Source organism: Anopheles gambiae, chromosome 3 (assembly GCF_943734735.2).
Source record: "Anopheles gambiae chromosome 3, idAnoGambNW_F1_1, whole genome shotgun sequence".
In the NCBI taxonomy this organism is placed as follows: Eukaryota; Metazoa; Arthropoda; class Insecta; order Diptera; family Culicidae; genus Anopheles; species Anopheles gambiae.
The window spans coordinates 67,787,735-67,809,789 of NC_064602.1; the positions used below are offsets into that span (position 1 = coordinate 67,787,735).

At 42.6% G+C, this 22,055-nt stretch overlaps 1 protein-coding gene across 5 annotated transcripts in view; it reads left to right on the forward strand.

The window, feature by feature from the left end:
* Window positions 1-22,055, forward strand: part of LOC4397681 (nephrin) — a 264,444-nt gene that overhangs the window by 204,904 nt on the left and 37,485 nt on the right. For all 5 annotated transcript variants that reach the window (XM_061657212.1, XM_061657211.1, XM_061657214.1 and 2 more), the window contains 4 exons: window positions 6,248-6,421; window positions 20,064-20,354; window positions 20,437-20,604; window positions 20,685-20,816. In XM_061657212.1, coding sequence (XP_061513196.1) covers window positions 6,248-6,421; window positions 20,064-20,354; window positions 20,437-20,604; window positions 20,685-20,816 — 765 coding nt within the window. The remainder of the gene's footprint in view (window positions 1-6,247; window positions 6,422-20,063; window positions 20,355-20,436; window positions 20,605-20,684; window positions 20,817-22,055) is intronic.

Here is a 22,055-nt window from a genome sequence, read left to right on the forward strand (position 1 = left end):
TATTTTATGCTCTTTTTGAATTTCCTTAGTGTTCTTAAAGCATTTTGCATTAAATTTGTGCAAAAGATACCTGTTTTATAACAAAAAACTTCAATGCAAAACTCTGTGACGCTATATTTCAACCCTTGAACCGGTAGTGTAAACTATTTTTCCATAGGAATCCGCTATACGCGAAAACTCGAGATACGCTATTGCGCTCGGTCCCGTGCGATAGCGTATATCGGATAATGACTGTATTCCGATTACAATGGGCTTCATCATAACAATTAGATTACCTGTCACGGTGCATGCTTCTTGGTCTACAAACCTTAGAACATAGACGTCAGGCATTACAAGCTACTTTTGTCGCGAAGTTAATTAGCGGGAACATAGACTCTCCCTACCTGCTAGAAAATCTGAATCTTTATGCTCCTGAACGACCTTTCACGACACGTGAGCTGTTAAGACCTACGTTCTCAAGAACTGCACATTCATACAATGCGCCTATTAACCAAATGATACAAAGCTTCAACAAATATCAAAGATTCTTTAACTTCAATATTAGTATAGCTCAGTTTAAAATCAACTGTCTCTCGTTTCCTCATTGATAGCGCTGTAGCTAAGTTTGTAGATGAATTAAGGATACAGCTGCATGGTATTTAATAAGACTGGAAACCCTGTGAATACTACACCAATTGTTTTATTGTTCTATTTTGAGTTGTTCAACTTAAGAATGGAAAATATTGAAATGATCATTCAGCCAGGTGCTGAAACACGTTTCACACTCCTCTGAATTGTTTAGTTCGTTAATTATTCAATCATAACTGATCATCATAGCTATCAGGATCAACTTTGCACATAGCTCCCAGCAAGCGAAAAGTACAGATGATTGAGTTTTTGTATCTTTAAACATTTCAACAAATTCAAACCTTTCTATCGCATACATTTACTTTTGACACAACAATAAGAATCGATTTTTACAGCATTTCTTAGTCACCTATACAGCCTCAATGATAGCTCACCAACAAAAAAGAAAAACTCTCTGAAATCATACCACAGTTAGAAATGTTGTTCTAGGAATAAACACCAGTCTAGTCGACAATGTACTGCCAATATAAAAATCTACATAAGAATCTACATCTGCTGCTGTAACAGTGCCAATGATTTGTCTCTTTTTAAACTGTGCGATTTATCAAAACTTTGCATAGTCTCAGTAGTGGGCTTGTCCAGTTAACGAGCGGTTTTGAACAGTCGAGATTTAATCCTATGAGATTTGAATTCTCCATAGTCCCCTGTAATATTTCATTAACAAGCATAACTGAATATTTTAAAAATAACACACAAATAACCAATAAACCTTTAGAAAAATCACCATTCCAAACAAACCCAACCATAAACTGCCCCACATTCCAAATCATAAAATACGCTATTCCATCCCGCTCTTGTTTGTATAAATACACAAAAGTCCTCAGGGAATCGTTTGAAAGGAGGATCGGTACCATTGTCTATATCTTCCCGATGGGTTTTGTTGGATTCCCTCCCCGAATCGAGTACGCCAGACGAATAGGAATCTTTTTTAAACGCATAAAATATGCATCATTTATACCTATTGGCAAATCTCTATCAATCGCCTCCCAGATTGCGTGATACGATTTTTCTTCCCATCACTAACATTGCTCCATATTGTACGTGGAGCAACGGCCGCGGGGTTTGGATATGTGTTTGTGAGTGTGTGTGTGTGTGTGTGTGTGTGTGTGTGTGTGTGTGTGTGTGTGTGTGTGTGTGTGTGTGTGTGTGTGTGTGTGTGTGTGTGTGTGTGTGTGTGTGTGTGTGTGTGTGTGTGTGTGTGTGTGTGTGTGTGTGTGTGTGTGTGTGTGTGTGTGTGTGTGTGTGTGTGTGTGTGTGTGTGTGTGTGTGTGTGTGTGTGTGTGTGTGTGTGTGTGTGTGTGTGTGTGTGTGTGTGTGTGTGTGTGTGTGTGTGTGTGTGTGTGTGTGTGTGTGTGTGTGTGTGTGTGTGTGTGTATGTGTGTTTGTGTGTATGCATATTATCACAAGCTACTCGAAACTGTCCGATATGGCACGGACATGGGAGCATTTGTTACATAGGTAAACATAAAACTCGGAAACGTGATCGACATGTATCATCGTTCTATTATCCGCTTTTCCACATGTGCTGCTGCTGCTGCTGCTAACGCAAACGCTGCCGGGAAGCACACAACGATGAGATCATGGCCAGCCGGGATGTGCAATATTATACTGGTAGTACAAGCACACTATTACTATCCATTTTGCTGGAAACCGGGCCCCCGAGACAAGGGGTTCTAAAATCAACAGCACTTAAAATTATCACCATCTGCAAAAGGGGGAATGATGGCTGTTGACGGATGTGGGAAAAGGACACAAGTGTCTCTCTATCTTTCTCTCTGTTTCTCTCTCTCTCTCTCTCTCTCCCACACACGCACACATTCTATCTATTACCTCTTCCTTCATCTCTTTCTCTCATTCTCTTAACTGCATCCTTGTGCCCGCGTGCTCGGAAAGGATCCTGAGCGAGATTTGGGATAAGGAAAATGAGCTTTTTATCTGCGATTCTGCCCAATGCTGCTGTGCTGTTCGTTTCATCCTATCTACCGGCTGTGTGGCGAATGTAAGTAGGCGTGTGTGTGTGTGTGTGCGCCCTCTCGTCGACCATCTTGAAGAGTTCTGAAAAGGTCACCCACCACCCAGCTCCATCACCCCAAGTTTGACAAGTAACGTTCGTTAAACAATGATTACAGTAACGGGGCCGGATGATGGTGACACTCTTCGGCAAACCCACGTACGTACACTGTGGGCGTCCTCCGAGCGACAAAGTTGCAACCTCCTTCGGCCCGTCAGACAATAAAAATCAATAACTGTAACAAGGGAAGTAGGTTTTCTTTTTCTCAAAGCTGATGTTGCTTCTGCTGCTGCTTATATGGCTTTTCCCCTGCAGCGCTGTGGCAAAGTTGTTCCAACAGTGTGTCCTACACCAGATTGCTGACCAGTACCCCGGTACACATTATCGGTCAATGAGCTGCTTGCAAAAAACCCGGGTCAAACGAGAGGGGCCCCAACATCATCAGAAGCTTGCAATGCAATTGGGCAGCTGATGGTTCGGGTGAATCTTCCGTTCGACACACGGCACACGTCCAATCCGAAATCGGTATCTTATAAGCTGGGACATTGTCGTTCAATTTGGAAACAATCACGATCTTCGGTGCACGATTCCATGATTCTGATTATTCGCTTGGGGATGGGAGGGAGAGACGAACAGTAATTGAAAGCCGGACTCTTTTAAAAGCAGTGCATGCTGCGGATGCTTGCCAGCCGGCCGATCTCATTGTTTGTGTGTCTTGTATCGTCTGGACCGTTTAGTTTAACTTGCCTCAATTTCTTATCCAAATATTATGTCTTAAACTACGGCCAACCATTGTGACCATTGTGCCGGTATCGAGTTTCGATGATGAACAGCAACATTGAAGCCGGTTCTCTGTTGATTTTTCGATGTAGTGCTTTTATTACGGTAGGAAAATTTAACAAATATTGTTGAAGGAAAATTGTTGACGCACTTGTTTCATTGCGGTTGTGTTCATGAACGATGGACAATTTTAGATGCAGAGCATGATTTTAAAATAAGATAAAACATGTATATTTTATACAGTGAACAATACTAGTTTGTGTGAACTTATACAGATATTACAAGAATGAGAAATAAAAGAAGTTACCGATACTGCATTTTTTTTCAAATTATATGCAAAATGAGCTGCATTTGATGTATTTGATATGTATAAACATAAATATGGCTTAATAAATATGCCATTATTAAACCAGTATAAGCTAAATAAATTGATAATTTCTCAAATTTCAATGAGAGGTAAACTGAGCGAAGACTGTTTTCAGCGCTACGACATAAAAGTACAATGGCATAAATGTTATTAATTATTTAATAGTATTATCCTCGTATTACAATAAGTTACAATCATTCCTTTACTGGTTTCTAAAGCGAAGGCTATTCCTTAAACAAAGGTTCTACTTATAAGGTCAGGATCTTCAAAGTATGCCATTGTTTAGCATATTGTCTTATGTTATCAGGAAACTAAGTTTTGGTCAACCGGACAACAGCGGTCTATATATTTGTTAACGAAGGAAATATTCAATTTTTATTTGTTTCAATTTACAAATACAAATTTTATTTGTTTTGGATAAATAAATCAGTAATACGTCAGAAGAACATTATTATTCCAGTTATTCAAATTTGATCCCAAAGAAAAGGATATTCATTGTAGTTTTGTTTTTAAGATTAAAACGATGTAGTTTCTGAGCTCCAAGAACGTAAATCAAAAACGACTAGACTCCGATTTTTTCAAATGAAGGTTAAACTGAATTACTTTGTTTAAAAAAAACATGAAAAACCTCTTGGCAGGTATTTGAGATTCAATGTAAACAAATATGTTTAAAAAAGTTACTTTAAACAATAAGAGGGAAATACCTTGAGAATTATATAAACCGTTAGAACCTCTTTAACAATATGGCTAGTAAAAAGCAGTCATACTAAATATTATATAGAAATAAAAAATAATTAAATTTATTTTTACCACAAATTAAGAACGATTTTAAGAACGTTTTTAAGGACTTTATATTTTGGCCCAGAGTTTCTTCGATTGCTTAAATATCAGCCAATGGGGGCTTCACGATTCTAGTTAGTTTTTTGTATGGAGTTTGACAGTTGGAAGCTGAAATCATGTAAACACTCCATACGAAACCACACGAAAAACTAGCCTGCAATTTTCAGTCTAGATTATTCTACCCTCAAAGCTAGAATTAGATTCGAGTACCTGCTCGAAAACACGGTGTTGTTTACATTTATCCCAAGGAGCATTACAGGGTTTCACACTTTATCTCAAGACCGCGGGACCCCTTCCCGAATCTGTCTTAGCCAAAGCCAAGATTGCGGTATGATGCTTGAAATCGTTGATGATACCTGAAAACGTTGATGATACCTGAATTCATCGGATGCAATGCTGAATCTGCGGCACATTTCTCGAAACACACTGGTCCGCGCTAAGGACATGCGGTCTAATATTTTTTTACACGGATAACCTTTGTGTACATCAGTCTATTAGAAACACTCAATTATCCTTTCGTTTTTTTTTTACCAAAAAAGACAATTTAATAAAATGAGTGAATGCATATTTGTTTGAATAAAATATTTACAAGTGTTAAGATAATCAGTTTAAATAATCTTTTTTGGTAAGAACACGAAAAAATAATTAACTGTTTTCAGTACACTGATGTACACAAAGGTTATCCGTGTAAAAAAATATTCGACCGCATGTCCTCGGCGCGGACCAGTGTGTTTCGAGAAATGTGCCGCAGATTCAGCATTGTATCCGATGAATTCAGGTATCATCAACGTTTTCAAGCATCATACCGCAGTCTTGGCTTTGGCTAAGACAGATTCGGGAAGGGGTCCCGCGGTCTTGAGATAAAGTGTGAAACCCTGTAAAGAAATCAGAAGATCGAATCTGAAATCAATGTGTATGTAGTCCAGGTGGTCTCATAGCATTTTTTTATAACCAATTTTGAACATCACTTTTTGATAGAACGAGTGAAAACTTTTGCTCCAACGAGCTTTCTGGAGGCTTGACGAATACTCAAAACACTCTTAAAATCTTCATTCAGAAACAGAAGCGATAAAAATCAGCTTTTTAATTTCATACACCTTGGGATAAGCCCACCTGTATATTATACTCACATAGATAGCTGCTCGAAAACTGCTATACAATACAAACAGCTGACAGGCTGAAATTTCAGCCTACGAACTTCAAACGGAAAGGGCCCCAATAATAGAAAATATCAAATGTGTATATTTCCTCATTTATCTTAATAAACTAATAACAAGACATTTCTTCTATCCCCGAACATGTTTTTTTTAATATTAACTTTGATTTCTAAATTTGGTTAAGACAATTGTCTGCATAGTTTAACGAATTTGAAACATTTCATATTCCCTGAAAAAATACTAACCTTTTTTCTTTTACTTCAACAAATCGTTGTAGATTGCAGTTTGAAGTGAAAATCAATCCATTGAATTGATTAATTGCACGCGAAAGCATTCGCAATTACCCTTTATTGCAAAAGAGCATAAAAAAACAACAACAATTTTACATCTATACCGATATCAACACTCACACTGACATATTTCTTTTCCTGTTTTTCTTCGTCTCCTCTCAACCTATGCCTTTAGACACGATCGAAACCAAAAGCGCAGAGACGGAAGATCACCGGTACACGGCCACGTCCAAGCTGCAACTTCAACCGACCGCGGAAGATGACTACATCGACTACACGTGCCAAGCCCGACACCAGGCAATCCCGGAAGACCGTCCAATGCAGTCGACCGTGCAGCTGTCAGTGCTCTGTAAGTACCGGGGGGCAAGGACCGTAAAGATATCAGGTCAAGTTATAAGCCCGTTTTGACAGCTAGGTGGAAGAAGAATCGACGAAGAAAACTGACAGTTAGTTTTCTGCGTTTGGCGAACGCTTCAAGTTCTCGAAGGAAAATTTCCATTTTAAATCACGGGCAGTGTCCTAATAAACTAAAATATTCACCCAAATTGATCTCCACCAAATATTAACCATGCAAAACGTAAACAATCCATCAATACATATACAAGCGGAAAACCATCTGTCAAAATCGGAGCCCAGGGGGGGGATCGCCAAAACCGCTATAACTACACCTCATTATACATTCCACCTTGCCGGGGGGCCATTTCTGTTCGCCACTGCCAGTGGGAACTTACCGTACCGTGCAGTTTTCGCGTGCCCCGTCCCAGTGTACTAATGGCTACTTACGCTTGGCCATCAAATCTTTCCAGTCCTCTTTCGCTCCCTCCCCCCACCCTCCAATCTCTCTCTCATCCGCTGCGGGCAGTTCACTGATTGGCACCCGGGAATAAGCTTCCAGTCACGTACCTTTACAGCCAATAGAGCTCCCGGGTCTGGGTGCTGCGTCGTCCCAAGAATGGTGCCTCGTCCCGTTTCCCGACACGCCAATTGAAACTCTGAGCGTACCTTCCCTGCCTCGGGCGCTGAACAAGGAAAGCACGCGTCCCAACAGTCTATGATTTCTCAATCAATTGAAGGTTTTGCTCTTCGATGACTGTTTCGCAGTCGACGCGCGTGGAGCATGATTTTAAAAATTGCACTACTCAGCACACGGGATGCGGGTGCTCGACCCGCAAGGAAGCGTACTCGCGAAACAGAACCAAACAGAACTAAACTTTCCGTCTTTTCTTGCTGTTTTTTCTCTTGCTACCGTGCTTGCTGTCATCGTTTGGTTTTATTCTGCTGCTGGCGGTGCTGCTACTCGACGAAAGAATTTCTAACGCCCCTGTCGTCGTCAGCGAGTCACGCGATGAACCTTGAGCAGAAGGGGGCAAAAATTGAGATCGTGAAGAAAATGCGCCCAGCGCTTCCATTACAAAGCAGGAAAATAACTTTTCATTTCGAACCACACCACACGCTCCGCTCGTTGCTCCCTTCCATTGCCACGAAGCACAAACAAAGCAAGCAACGCTTTTTCGTCCCCTCTTTTTTTGCGCTCCACTCTACTTTTTCCCTCACTTTGACCGACAACGACACATTAACACACGTTGTGTTGGTAGCATGGCAACGGTGGCACCGGGACACCGAGTGACGGGACAAAAGTGCTGCATCAAGCAACAGTAACCTTCTCCTGAGAAATGCCAACTGTAAGCAATATAGCGCCAAAAAGAAAGTGTGCTAAAGCGCAGTTACTAGCGATTGTTGTGGCACGCTTGAGCCGTTGCCGCGACGAGTGCGAAGGATACGAGTGTACGAATCAAGCAAGAGCCCGAATCCTCCTATAACCAACGACGAAAAAGCACACTTACACATCTCCACATACACACACACACACACGCTCACATCAGTAGCAACAGCAGCAGCGATGAAAAAAGCAGTTAAAATGATGGTGGAGAATGTAATAAGTAAATATTAAATAAAAATAAACAACCGACAGCTGCCCGCGGGTGGCGCAAAAATCCTTTTGCTCTACTTTTCCATTTTCAGACATTACAAATAAGACACGTGCTGGATGGCAAAGGGTATGAGATTAAGAAGCGGATGGCGTGGCGTGGAAACGAATGTAAGCTTTAGCCGTTCTCGCAACGACCGCGAGCAACCGAGCTTACAATGGATTGTTGAAGGAGTCATTTCAGATTCTGCTCTCTCTCTCTCTCTCTCTCTTTTTCACATCGTTTTGTTTTAATTTTCATTTAAAAAAAAGTAAAGTATGCAAAAAGTGAATTCACACCATACGGGAAGGAAAACAACAAGTTCTCCTTTTCAGCATAAATTTAATTCTGAATGATTTCTACTGGTTTGATAAAAGAGTCTCCTCCAAACCATTCCGCCCGACTCGAACAGTAAAATAATGAGCAAAAGGAAACACATAGGAAAGTAGGTTAAAAGTTCATTGCAAGTAAAGAGCAATTTCCATAATCTGTTACCATATGATAGTGTGCTGGCAGTTGAATCCCTTCCCATAGCACTGTGCAATTGGGAAATACTTTTCGCAACAAAAAAAAAGTATAGACAAATAATTAGTCATACATCCCAAAGTACTCGTGTCTATATATGTATGTGTGTGTGGGTTGTGTGTGGAGGTAGAAAGACGGACGCATTTTGACGCGCGATGGATTACTATGCAAATGAGTTAATATAATTAGAGTCCCCTCCGCTAGGGGGAGAAGCATTTGCGTGCATGAAGCATTTTCCCTTCGCCGCGGTGAGTTTTTCGAGTCTTTTGATTTTGACTTCACGCGCGTACTGATTGAAGTTCTGTTGTTCCGGTGCTGATATTTTCGAGCCAGCACCGCATTCATTATTCATTTATTCAGCTGACAGTTTCGTTCGTTCTTGGCGGACTCTTTGGAGGGAGAAAGAAGAGAACAATTTTTCTTGTCGATTGTAAAATTAATGAAAAAGATAAAGTGAAGGTTATAATTTCATAGTTTCTTCACTGTACTTGCAATAACTTTTAATACACAATAAATTTCTTACTCTGCTTGCTGTTTGCTTTACATTGAGTTAACTAACCGGACACCATTTCTGCTCATTTACTCAATATTTACCACAAACCAAAAATATTAAGTTTTATTGTTTTCATCTTTCTTTAAATGAAAGACTTCTTGAGAGCTTAGTGGTAACATTGCAAAAGATCATTGGAATGACAATACACACTGCTGGAATGTATTTTACATGTACGAACTATATGTATTTATGATGACTAAAGAAATTCTGTATTGCTGATTTTAAGCTAAAAACGCGTTCTGAAATTGCAATATCAATTTAAAATGTAAGCGCTTTTTTAACTTTTCGTAAGGTCAGCGCCATCTCTTTAAAAAACATTTAATAAAAAAGCTCATACGAAACATTCAACTGTTTTAAAGAAGAAATGTGGATGCCATTTTACGATATAAAACATTCAATACCGTAGAAACCACACAAAACTCTAATCACACGTGCAAGCAACACTATTTAAGCTATCGTATATATCGTCAAAGTATCGTTAAAAGTCTAAATTTAAATATTTTTCAAATGCACATACACATATCCTTCAAAGCATGTCACATATCAATTTAAACACAAAGTTTTGATGCCTTCTTGTCCCAGTTTTCGCCGCGTCACGTTAAAAAAGAAAAAAACTTCTAATTTATTTTTACATCGTTATTTTTCGCTTTATCGTGCGGAAAGAACATATCCTGACTGTGTCAAGCACACATGCTTACCGCGTCACACAAAACACGGAACGCTGCATATTTATTCTGTTTGCATTAACAGTACCCACAAACAAACACCAACAAACACATACATACTGCAACTTGCATGGTGATGCAGATGCCTTGCAAGATGCACTCAAAGGATTAGCATTCGTGAGATGCTTGCTCGTACCGTACCGTACCGTGTACCGGCTCGCCTCGAACCACGAGGGAGTTTGCATATGACAGCTAAGGAAATGACATCACATTTAACGGATTAGACCTGGGTGAGTGTGGGTACGTGAAACGGCGAGAGAGACAGGGAGGTCTTAAGGGCGGATGGAATAAAAAATCCAATATACATCCATTTCGATTTTCCATCATATTCCCCTTTTGCGGTAACAACAGTGTAGGATGCTGCAATGGCTAGCCAACAGCACACAACCGAGCCATTCCGAGCCACGAGGGGACACAAATTTAAAATACATTTCGGGCTTTTCTTTTTTTTCGTGCTCTTGTTCGCTTTTGCTCATAAAACAAGATCTACCACCAGCACTAGGATGCTGTGTGCATTGCAAAAAAAGCGAGCAAAACCCCGAAAGCACCTCGGAACGAACAAAGCTCTTACCGGGTTTTAACCTAACTTACGTTGCACGTTGAAGAGGTGAAAGCCAAACCACATCTTTTCACGGAATACACCGAAACACCAGCGGGGGGAGAAAGGGAAAGGACCATCGGACCCGTAAGCTGTTTCGGAAAAATGCACATTAGCGATAGCGCACCGGGCGCACACCAAATGACGACAATGTTGGCATTAAAATTCAATCTACTTATCGCCTGGGCCGCACGCCTTCCTTTGCACTATCGCGCTCTTTCCCTCGCTCGCTCTGTCACGTACATACACCCATACGTGCCATAATGGCAGCCAGCCGCACATTATCTACGAAAATTAGCATTTCTGACATTATTTATGCACGCCAAAGACAAGTTGTCGAAGTTTTGTCCTAACGAATGGTGTCGGTTATGCCGAACGTTTAGGTGCCTTTTTTTCACCGCCAGTCTTCCTGTGCAGGCTTCAAAGACACGTGCATGATAGTGATCGCGTGTAGGGAATGGAGGGGGACGAGGGGTTTTGAGGTGGTTGTTTCATTATACGCGTACAAAGGAGGAGCTTTCATACACTGCCATACATCGACACGCTAACAACGCTACCGAGCCAAGAGATGTAAATTTGTTGAGAAAAAGCTACATACACACACACGCACACATACATGCACACGGTGATAAGAAAATTAATTTTACCGCTTTGCTTTGCCTGCGAACGACGGTAGGTGGAAGTTGCGAATAAAGAACGAATAATTATGAGGAACGGATTTTCCTTCCGCTTTGCCCCCACTTGGGCACCGCGGGTGGGTTGTTTCTTTCAATGTGAGAATGAATCATGTGCATTGGTTTTCAGCAGCACAGTGTTCAGCTTACAGCCGCACTGTGTTCAGCTGCATACTACAGAGCTTTTGTGTCGGATAAACCCATATTATTGGAGCGTTTATAATTCTGCTGTAATCTAAAAATTCTGCTGCTTTGAACTATATTATTGCCTAATGAAAACCTCTTTTCATAAACTCAGTTAGCTCATAACAGTAAAATAAACGATGTGTTTAAGTTAAATAACAAACAACTCGAATGATAATTGTTGCTCGCCTTGCTTTGTAGGAGTAATAAATAGATCATAAACGAGGAATACAAATTGAGAGCTTTGAAATACATATCTAGAACGCTTAAAGTAATCAGAAAACCCAATATATTATACGATGATACTGGCCAATAGTTTAAACTGGAGCATATTGTTATGATGAAGGACTATTGTATTATAAGTTAACTATAATTTCACTGCTATAGGGTTATATATTAAACATTAAATGGGATCATTTGTGCGCATGAAAGTTGATACACTAGCAGAGACTGTTGTGATTAAATCAGCACTTATGTGCAATTTTCATATTAATTAGCATTACCCTGAAATTTTTAATACATTAGGTTATATTTAATATCATTGATAAACAGACAACTACAAAAAGTATGCAAATAATGTTCCAATCACGCATTGTGTAATTTATTTATTTATTAATTTATCGCAACAGCGTATGAACTAGTCATAAGTATTCTTTTTTAATTATTTATTTGTTTATTTATTACGTGAATTCATGGATCAGGTAATATATATATATATATATATATATATATATATATATATATATATATATATATATATATATATATATATATATATATATCCTATGATCATTTCCACTTAATGTTTACTTAATTATCGGGCGCTACAACTGCTTTGCTGTCTTGTCCTACCTCAGTAATGTCGAAAACCGTTCACAGTCTCGCGCCTTCGTCTGCCAATCCGTTATCCCGGTCTTAATGAAGATCGCCTCCACGCCATCTTGCCACCTCAATTTGAGCCTACCACGCCTCCTCTGTCCTGGTGGACGGCCTAAAAAGACTTTACGGGCTGGGTCGTACGTTTCCATGCGTACAACATGGCCAGCCCACCGGAGCCTGGCGAGTTTAATACGTTGCACAACAGTAAGGTCACCGTACATCTCGTATATGCCGTCGACTCCTCTATTGTCCTTCCACACATACGAAGCCAATGATCCTTCTGAACATCTTCCTTTCGAACGTGGCTAAGAGCGTTTCGTTAGATTTGGACAGTGTCCATATCTCAGAGGCGTATGTGAGTACGGGTACTATATAGATACTATATAGTCCCAGCTTCATGCGACGCGATATGTTCTTCGAGGTGAACTGATTTTTCAGGCTGTAGAATGACCGGTTGGTAGCCAGCATTATTGCACGCAACTCAACTACCATGCTGTAGTCGTTGCTGACCTTTGACCCAAGATAGGTGAATTCTTAGACGACTTCAGAAGTGCGTGCACCTATCGTACGTCACGCCTTTTGCTATAGCTATTGCACAGTTTTGCTTTGCTATAATATGCGGTGTTGACACGCCAAAATATAAACAGTACAAAGGTTGGGATAAACAGAGGTGCGTTAATCGATCTGAGCGCAATCGATCACCACTGCTATAAAACGCGAGCAGGATAGATGATCGGGCGAGAGAGAGAGAACAATCGTTCTAAGCGGTCAGGGTTCGTGTGCTAGGTCAACGGTCGAGGATCGGGATTCGGCAGAGCGCGCGAGAAATATTGACCAAATAAGGGCATGCGCAACAGAAGCGATTTATTAATCAAAGTGTGAAGACCCAAATTGTAAAAAAAGTGTGAATAATTTTGAACCAATTAAAATAAATATAAATTCAAATCCACGCTATACAAAGGTCTTGTTATCGCTTCCACAAGCTTTTTTACAATTTAAAAGTTTTTCTTTTAATATCAACCAAATTAAAAGTTCGTGAAAGTGTTTAACGCAGAAAAATGCCGAAGCCAAAGTTCGACTGTGTCGGTTGTGAACGCGAAAACGCGGTATCGGATATGGTGCTATGTGACGCGTACTCTAAGTGGTGGCACTTCGATTGCGCTGGTGTTTCCAAGGAGGTGAAGTACGTGAAGTGGGTGTGTGAACGGTGTGAAAGCGGCGAAAAGGACGAGCCAAGGTGAAAGGCCACGAGATGAGTGGCAAACCTAGTAGGGCTACTCGTGGGAAGGCCCAATCTCAGGATGGCGATACATCCAAAACCCGTTTAGAGAAACCCGTAGAAGTACCTTTGCAGCAGAAACCAGCAGACCAAGAGTTAGCCTCATCAAAAGTGTCCTTAGTCGCAACTCCGGACATAGTTATGGCTCAGCGAAGCGTTAGGAGCGAAACGGGTACTGCGCCGACAAATACGGAGCATGTGGAAAAGAACAGAAAGGCGCCCAGTCTGATCGAAGGTTCTAGCTCTCGATGCAAAATAAACCCCAACCAAAAGGATAGTGCATCGCACGTTTCTCGCAGAAGTAAAGGCTCTGTGGCAACGACACTGAAGCTAGAACGTTTAGCTAAAGAGCGAAGGTTGGAAGTCGAAGCGCTTCAAACTGAAATGAGTAAAAGAATCGCGAAATTGAATTCGGATTACGAAGCGATGAAGCAACAGATAGAGGATGGCAGTGTTAGCAAGAGAAGTGGTCGCAGCGTTAGTGAAACATCACAAGTCGTTGATTGGTTAACCAGTGACCATGAGCGAAAAGTACTTCCTAACCCCTGCACAAGTACCGCGGAAGAACGTGAGAGTGCGAGGCGATTGTGGGGTAGAAAGCTACCAGCGTTTTCCGGTTCGATAAAACAGTGGCCTGTTTTCTATAGCTACTACAATCGGTCAACCGAGGCGTGTGGTTTTACTTCGGTCGAAAACATCATCCGGCTTGAAGAAGCGCTTACCGGACCAGCAAGAGAAGTGGTGGAATCCAAGTTCACCTCTCCAAATGCAGCTCCCCAGGTCATGAAGTTGCTGAAGCAGTTGTATGGACGACCAGGACTTTTAGTAAAAGACTTGATCGAGCAGGCACGGCAAATCGAGAACCCGAAACCAGAGCGCTTGGACCAATTGATATCTTTTGGTATAGCAGTCCAAAAGTTATGCGATCATTTGACGGCCAACGAAATGGAAGATCATTTCTCTAATCCGGAACTGCTGGAAGAACTGGTAAGAAAACTGCCGGCCAACAGAGCCTTGGAGTGGGTGCGATTCAAACGGAACTTCGTTAAACCAACGCTAAGGGAATTCTGCGCTTTCATGGAAGAGCTGACTGAAGACTGTTGTGAATTAACAGTGCCTGCTAATGTAGAAGCTCTTCGTGCGTCACCAAGAAACATTCGAGGTCATTCCTTCCTGCACGTGTCCAATGCGGTTGAATCCGCAAGTAGAGTAAACACGAACGGCCAAAATTCTCATCATGCGCAAGCTACACCATCGCGAACGAGTGTGAAGTGCTATGTATGTGAAGATCCAATGCATCGCGTCCGTCAATGTGGAGTCTTCAGAGCCATGACGGTTACAGATCATCATGCTACAGTCAGTAGGTTGCAACTTTGCGCGAATTGCCTGGGCAGTCATGGAACGAGACCATGCAAATCTACGTTCGTCTGTAGAGTGGTGGGATGCGGTATTCGGCATCATACACTGCTCCATCAAGAACCATCCGCTTCCACGTCAAGTGCGCAGTGTTATGCTCACGTAGAGAAATCGACGACGACGCTATTTCGAATAGTTCCGGTGACTGTTTATCATGGCCAACGCAGTATCGACACGTATGCTTTCTTGGATGAAGGATCTTCTCTGACACTGGTGGAAACGTCGCTAGCCCAACAGTTAGGACTTGAAGGTGCTCGTGATCCTCTAGAGCTGTGCTGGACTGGCAATTACTGCAGGAGAGAGGAATCCTCGCAACGTGTGCAGCTGGAGATATCGGCCAGGGGCGGTGAGCGGCGCTACTCTATAGCGGCCGCTCACACCATAAATCAGCTAAGTTTACCGACTCAGTCAATTGACACTTCACTGATATTGAATTTGAATTACTTCCAGGAACTTCCGGCGATACAGTATCGTAACGCAGTACCTCAACTGCTGATTGGGCTGCAAGACGTGTCGCTGATGAAGCCACTGGAAGTGCGATCGGGCGAGGAAGGTCAACCAATTGCTGTGCGAAGTCTACTAGGCTGGTCGATTTATGGTCCAAAAAGCATCGACGGATCGACAGCAGCAACGCCATTCCCGGTCCACCGTCACGAAAGAATATCGAATGTAGATGAAACTGTGCAACATCCGAACAGCATGGATCGACAAGGGCTACTTGAAGTGAACATCGCGCAGAACATCGCAGCAGTTGCGGAAGATAGTTCAGCCGAAAGCAGCAATGTAAACGGTGATCAGACGACTCATGAAATGCTACGCCAGTATTTCACTCTCGAAGGTACGGGCATTTCTTCCTTCAGTGTCAATGTTCCAGAATCAGTAGAAGTAAACCGTGCCAATAATCTTCTACAGACTACAACCGAACGGCATGCTGAGCGTTTCACTACCGGCTTATTGTGGGCAGAAGATGAGGTATGTTTCCCAGATAGCCTTCCTATGGCTAAGAAACGTCTATTGGCATTAGAACGCAAGCTGGAAAAAGATTTACCCCTAAAAGAAGAAGTCCATAATCAGATAAGAATGTACGTGGAGAAGGGATTTGCGCATGAAGCATCTAACGAGGAGGTGCTTGAAGCCCCTCCTGGTCGTGCATGGTACTTACCAATAAACGTCGTTGGCCACCCTCGCAAACCGGAGAAGAAAAGACTAGTGTGGGATGCAGCTGCTAAAGTAAACGGGGTTTCACTGAATTCAAAGCTGCTGAAAGGCCCAGACTTACTAGTTCAGCTTCCTGGAGTGCTGTGCAAATTCAGACAGAGACGTGTCGCCTTTGGAGGTGATATTGAAAAGATGTTCCATCAAATACGGATAAGAAAGCCCGACACACACTCTCAACGATTTCTTTTTCGATTCGATCCGAGCGAAAGTCCCAAAACATACATCATGGATGTCGCTACGTTTGGCGCAACTTGCTCACCGTGTTCTGCTCAGTACGTTATGCACGTGAATGCTGACCAATACAAAGAGACGTACCCAGAAGCAGCTGCGGCAATCAAGCAGAAAACCTACATGGATGATTACTTTGATAGCTGCGACACCGTAGAAGAAGCAAATGCGAGAGCACGACAAGTCCACTTTATACATAGCAAAGCCGGTTTTAATATGCGCAATTGGAAGAGTAACGAGTCCACAGCCCTTGTAGGTTTGGAAAAAGCTAACAGAATCCAATACAAGGCGATAGAACTGGAACAAAAAGAACAATTTCCGAGAGTTCTAGGTCTCACCTGGGACACGTCAACCGACGTAATAAGATTTGCTGCAAATTGGCAAGATGCTCTGAAACCTTATGCGGTAGGAGAAAAGAGGCCGACAAAGCGAATTGTACTGCGCATTGTGATGAGCTTATTCGATCCTCTAGGCCTTCTAGCCCCAGCACTGATCCATGGCCGAATCCTAATGCAAGACTTATGGCGGTCCGGACTGGACTGGGATGCTGAGTTGAGCGACTCAGAACACCTTAAATGGCAACGATGGGTTAACCTACTACCGGGTATCGAAAGGCTGGAAATTCCTCGATGGTACTTCTCGAAAACATCGGTGGTTGACTACAATAGCATTCAACTTCATGTGTTCACCGATGCGAGTGAACTTGGGTATGGATGTGCAGCCTACCTCCGCATGGCAACGGCTAGCGAGATTAATTGCTGTTTGGTGATGGCGAGAAGTCGTGTAGCACCATTAAAACATTTGTCTATACCGCGCATGGAGCTCGAAGCAGCATTGCTAGGGGCAAGACTAATGCAAGCAGTGAGCGAAAATTTGGAGTTACACATTCGTCACAAATTCATACATACAGACTCTGAAGTTGTCTTGTCCTGGATCCGTTCTCCCACGCGGGAGTTTAAACAATTTGTAGCTTTCCGAGTTGGCGAAATACTGACGCTAACCGAACTGCACAACTGGAGGCATGTTCCCACGAAAGAAAATCCGGCAGACTGCTTAACTAAATGGTGCAAAGAAACAGACATTCAGCCAAACGGAATGTGGTTACTTGGACCATCGTTCTTGCACAAACCAGAAAAGGCTTGGCCACCACAGAAACCTATCGATAACACAACGGAAGACCGTCGCGTACATGTAATGATGCACACAGAAATAGAGAGTTTTAGCCTAAAACCTGAACGATTTTCTAAATGGAGCGTGTTTGTGCGGACAGTAGCGATTCTGTACCGGTTTATATCAAATTGTAGACGAAAACGTGTAGGTCTTCCGGTGTTACCGTTAAAGGCCACTAAAAAACAGCAAGCTCATATCCTAAAATCTGTTTCGTACGAAAACTTACCCCTGAGCTCCGAAGAGTTTGAGAAGGCTGAGATAGTAATATGGAAGCTCACTCAAGAAGACGCATATCATGCGGAAATGCAAAAGCTAGAGATCAACCAGCCAGACCTAAAACAGGATGCCGCAACCGAACTGGAGAAAAACAACCCCCTGTTCTCGCTCACGCCTTTTAAAGACGCACACGGAGTTCTACGCGTGAATAGCCGAATATGCAAAGCAAAGCAGATAGATCTCAACGCACGTTATCTGATCATACTCCCGAAAAATCACGCCGTGACGGAACTGATCATTAACGATTATCACCGCAGGTTCGGGCATGCCAATAGCGAAACGGTTGTGAATGAGATTAGGCAGCGGTACTACATACAACATCTGCGTTCGTGTGTCTCCAGGACAATGAAAAACTGTCAACGCTGCAAAATAAGAAAATGTCAGCCGAGCATACCTAGAATGGCACCACTCCCAGAAGCGAGACTTACCTCCCACATTCGTCCGTTTAGTGCAGTAGGCATCGACTACCTGGGGCCAATAGAGGTGGTCAATGCAAGACGGCGAGAAAAACGATACGTAGCTGTGTTTACTTGCCTCGTTACACGAGCATTGCATTTAAAAGTCGCACATAGCTTGTCTACAGTAGCGTGCATCATGGCAATTCGTCGGTTTGTGAGTCGAAGGGGTCCTCCTACCGAAATATTTTCCGATAACGGCACGAATTTCGTCGGCGCTAACAACGAGCTACAAAAACAAATAGCATACAATAAGTACTCCCTAGCCGACACCTTTACCGACGCACACACTACGTGGCGATTCAATCCACCTTCAGCACCACACATGGGCGGAGTATGGGAGCGAATGGTGAGGAGTGTCAAAGAAGCATTGAATGCGTTTGACGATAGGGGAAAATTAAATGACGAAATTCTACTCACAGTTCTTGCAGACTCAGAGAGCCTGATTAATTCGCGCCCCCTCACATACATGCCACAAACGCTCTCCGACTCGGAAGCATTAACACCAAACCACTTCCTTTTTGGATCGTCGGTAGGAAGAAAGGAGATGGTAACCATTGTACCACACCCGGCGGAAGCTCTAAGGAACAGCTATTGCCGAGCTACAGAACTCACCAGCCACTTTTGGGACAGATGGCTCAAAGAATACGTCCCGACTCTTCATGGGCGAGCCAAGTGGCAAAAAGAAGGCGAACAGTTGAAAGTGGGCGCGTTGGTCTTCGTGACGGAAGGAGCTCGAAAGGAATGGCCACGAGCTGTTGTAGAAAAAGTGTTTCCTGGATGTGACGGTAGAGTCAGGCAGGCGATGGTGAGAACAGCGCACGGGAAAATGTTAAAACGCCCGGTCGTAAAACTAGCGAGGATCGATGCAGAAGTTGATAGAGAGGAAGAAATTGATGATGCAAAGGCTGATAGTGGGAACGGCAAAACACAGTAGGTTGATTGTCGCGTCTTTATCAACTGGTGAATCCAAACCGCATGGATTCACGTGGGGGGGAATGTTGACACGCCAAAATATAAACAGTACAAAGGTTGGGATAAACAGAGGTGCGTTAATCGATCTGAGCGCAATCGATCACCACTGCTATAAAACGCGAGCAGGATAGATGATCGGGCGAGAGAGAGAGACAACAATCGTTCTAAGCGGTCAGGGTTCGTGTGCTAGGTCAACGGTCGAGGATCGGGATTCGGCAGAGCGCGCGAGAAATATTGACCAAATAAGGGCATGCGCAACAGAAACGATTTATTAATCAAAGTGTGAAGACACAATTTGTAAAAAAGTGTGAATAATTTTGAACCAATTAAAATAAATATAAATTCAAATCCACGCTATACAAAGGTCTTGTTATCGCTTCCACATGCGGCAAGAGAACTAATGTATGTATTGTGTCTGTATTCAGCCATCTTCTCCAAGATCTGCCGCATGAAGAAGATCTGATCAGTGGTTGATTTTCCGTTTCGGAATTCGGAACACCGTAATACCCCTATAGTTTTTGCAGCGAGACCAGTCTCCTTTCTTGTATATGGGTTAGATGATACTGAGATTCAAGGCATCAATTCGCAATCCCACGCCTCAGTAATGATTTGATGAATTTCGTTTTCTCATCCTGCACACACTCATTGTGCACTCAAAACACTAAACCGAACATATGTTCAAACACGATAACCTTTCGTAAAATGCTAAAGGATGTACACATTTCATTAATCGTCTCAATATGTCCAGAAAGTATTTATACGACGCATTAGGGGGATTTCAGAGAATTTTTTGACACTTTTTTTACTTAATTTATAAAATATTTGCTTCAATTAAATATTATTTTCCAATTTCCGATTCTCATTCCACAGACCCTCCCGGTGTGCCGTACATCGAAGGATACGCGCCGGGTGAAGTGATTCGCCGTGGACAGCACGTTCAGCTGGCATGTCGTAGCCGGGGCGGCAATCCACCGGCCCAGCTGATCTGGTATAAAAACGGCAACCAGGCACGAATGGCTTACCGGACCACGGATCGGTTTTCGGAAAACATCTACGCGTTTGTGGCCGAAGCGAGTGACAATAAGGCCCGCTTGCGCTGCGAAGCGAACAATAAAATGGCGACGAAGATACTCAAAGCAGAGATTATACTCAACGTGTTGTGTAAGTAATGTAATAAAAATTGCAATTGGAATTACCTTAATTTATACCAAATTATGTTTGCGTTTTTTTTTTGTCTCATTAGTTGCACCAACACAAGTCATCGTTTCCGGACCATCCGAAGCACGGGTAGGCGACAGTGTGGCCTTACAGTGTCAGACAACGGCATCGAATCCGGCCGCAGAGATTAAATGGGTCGTCAATGGGAAACAGGTGACAAACGCCTCGTCAAAGGTTGTCCCAAGTCCAGAAGGTAATTGAAGGAATGCTTAACCCTAAGTTCTTAAGTGACGGACTTTTACAAGTAATTACTGCATTTATCTACCATTTCAGGAGGATGGGTAACGACCTCCAACATAACGGCAACGGTGGAGGCTAGCAAACGCTCGCTGGTTGCCATTTGCCATGGTGTTAACATGCAGCTGCCTGAAAACGTACAATCCACTCACACTGTGAATGTGCTGCGTAAGTATTACTTGTACAACGTTTATTAACTCGCTAGAAACCACACAAATCTGTATCCTTTGCACAATGTTATGGGCACCATTTATCATTCCTTTTCTTTCCTAAAGTTAACCTCGCCGTGTAAGTTCATTTTGACACCAAGCTGATGGAATTTTGGCTACAGATACTTTAGTAGCTCTTATCTTACTACCAAGCTCTCGCGTCCGTCAAGCTTTATCGCACGATCGAACGTGAAATATTCTTACCCTTAATCCAGGGAGAAGAAATTCGTTGCCTTTGTGTCGCTCCCGGGAGACTACCGATGAAAAGGTAGCGCTGTTCTGCGCACTTTCTAATTAGTATGCAAATCAACTTGCTTTGTTGTGCCTGATGTTCCACGGTGCTGCTGGTGGTGTTTCCGAGTAGCTAACAGCACCAATGACAGATGAAGACAGGCCGCGGGAACAATAGCTGGACCCGGGAAACTCGGGACGACGAGGCAAGGGTTCCAAAGATTATGAAGTGCTTCCGCTTACATCCCGATACGAAGCTTTAATCAACCAGACGTACCCCTGTAACTCCCCTTTGGCAGTACATCCGTCCACGGGAACGGAACATAACCCTTTCACCTCTCGGAAAGCTGAATGATAGGCGCAAAGAAATTTATCCTCCGCCTGAGATGATAAGTAAATTCTAAAGCATTTTTCCGAGCAAAAATATTGCGCCCCGTTTTAATGGCGTGCTGGGAACTTGCGTGCACCACTACCTGGTCGTGGTATTTATTGGAACCACGGTTGAACCCAGATTTTATCCGGAAAATTTTACGCCCAATGATTCGCGCTAAAGATTAGCTGCTGTCACTTCTGATGAGTTTTGTAGAAGAAAAGAAAAAGTCTGCAATCGATGCTATCGTCAACGGAGTAAATGTCAAGTCTGGATAAAAGAGTCCTCTAAAGTACCTGCTGCACAATTCACGGAAAGATCTTTGTTCGTTACTCAACAAAAGGCTACAAAACAAGTATTTGAAGGTATAGTTGACTTCCTATCAAGGGAAAAATATTGAAGCAATTTAAAGAGAAATTTCTCCTTTGCAACGCGCCAGGTACCAGATAGCATTTAAATTATCCGTATGCAATGGCATATTACATTATTATACATTATTTACATTACATTATACATTATTTTAAACAACTAGTACATTCGCTGTCCATCGTAAGGTAAATTTATCGCACAAACGGGAAGTAAAATCATCATTAATCA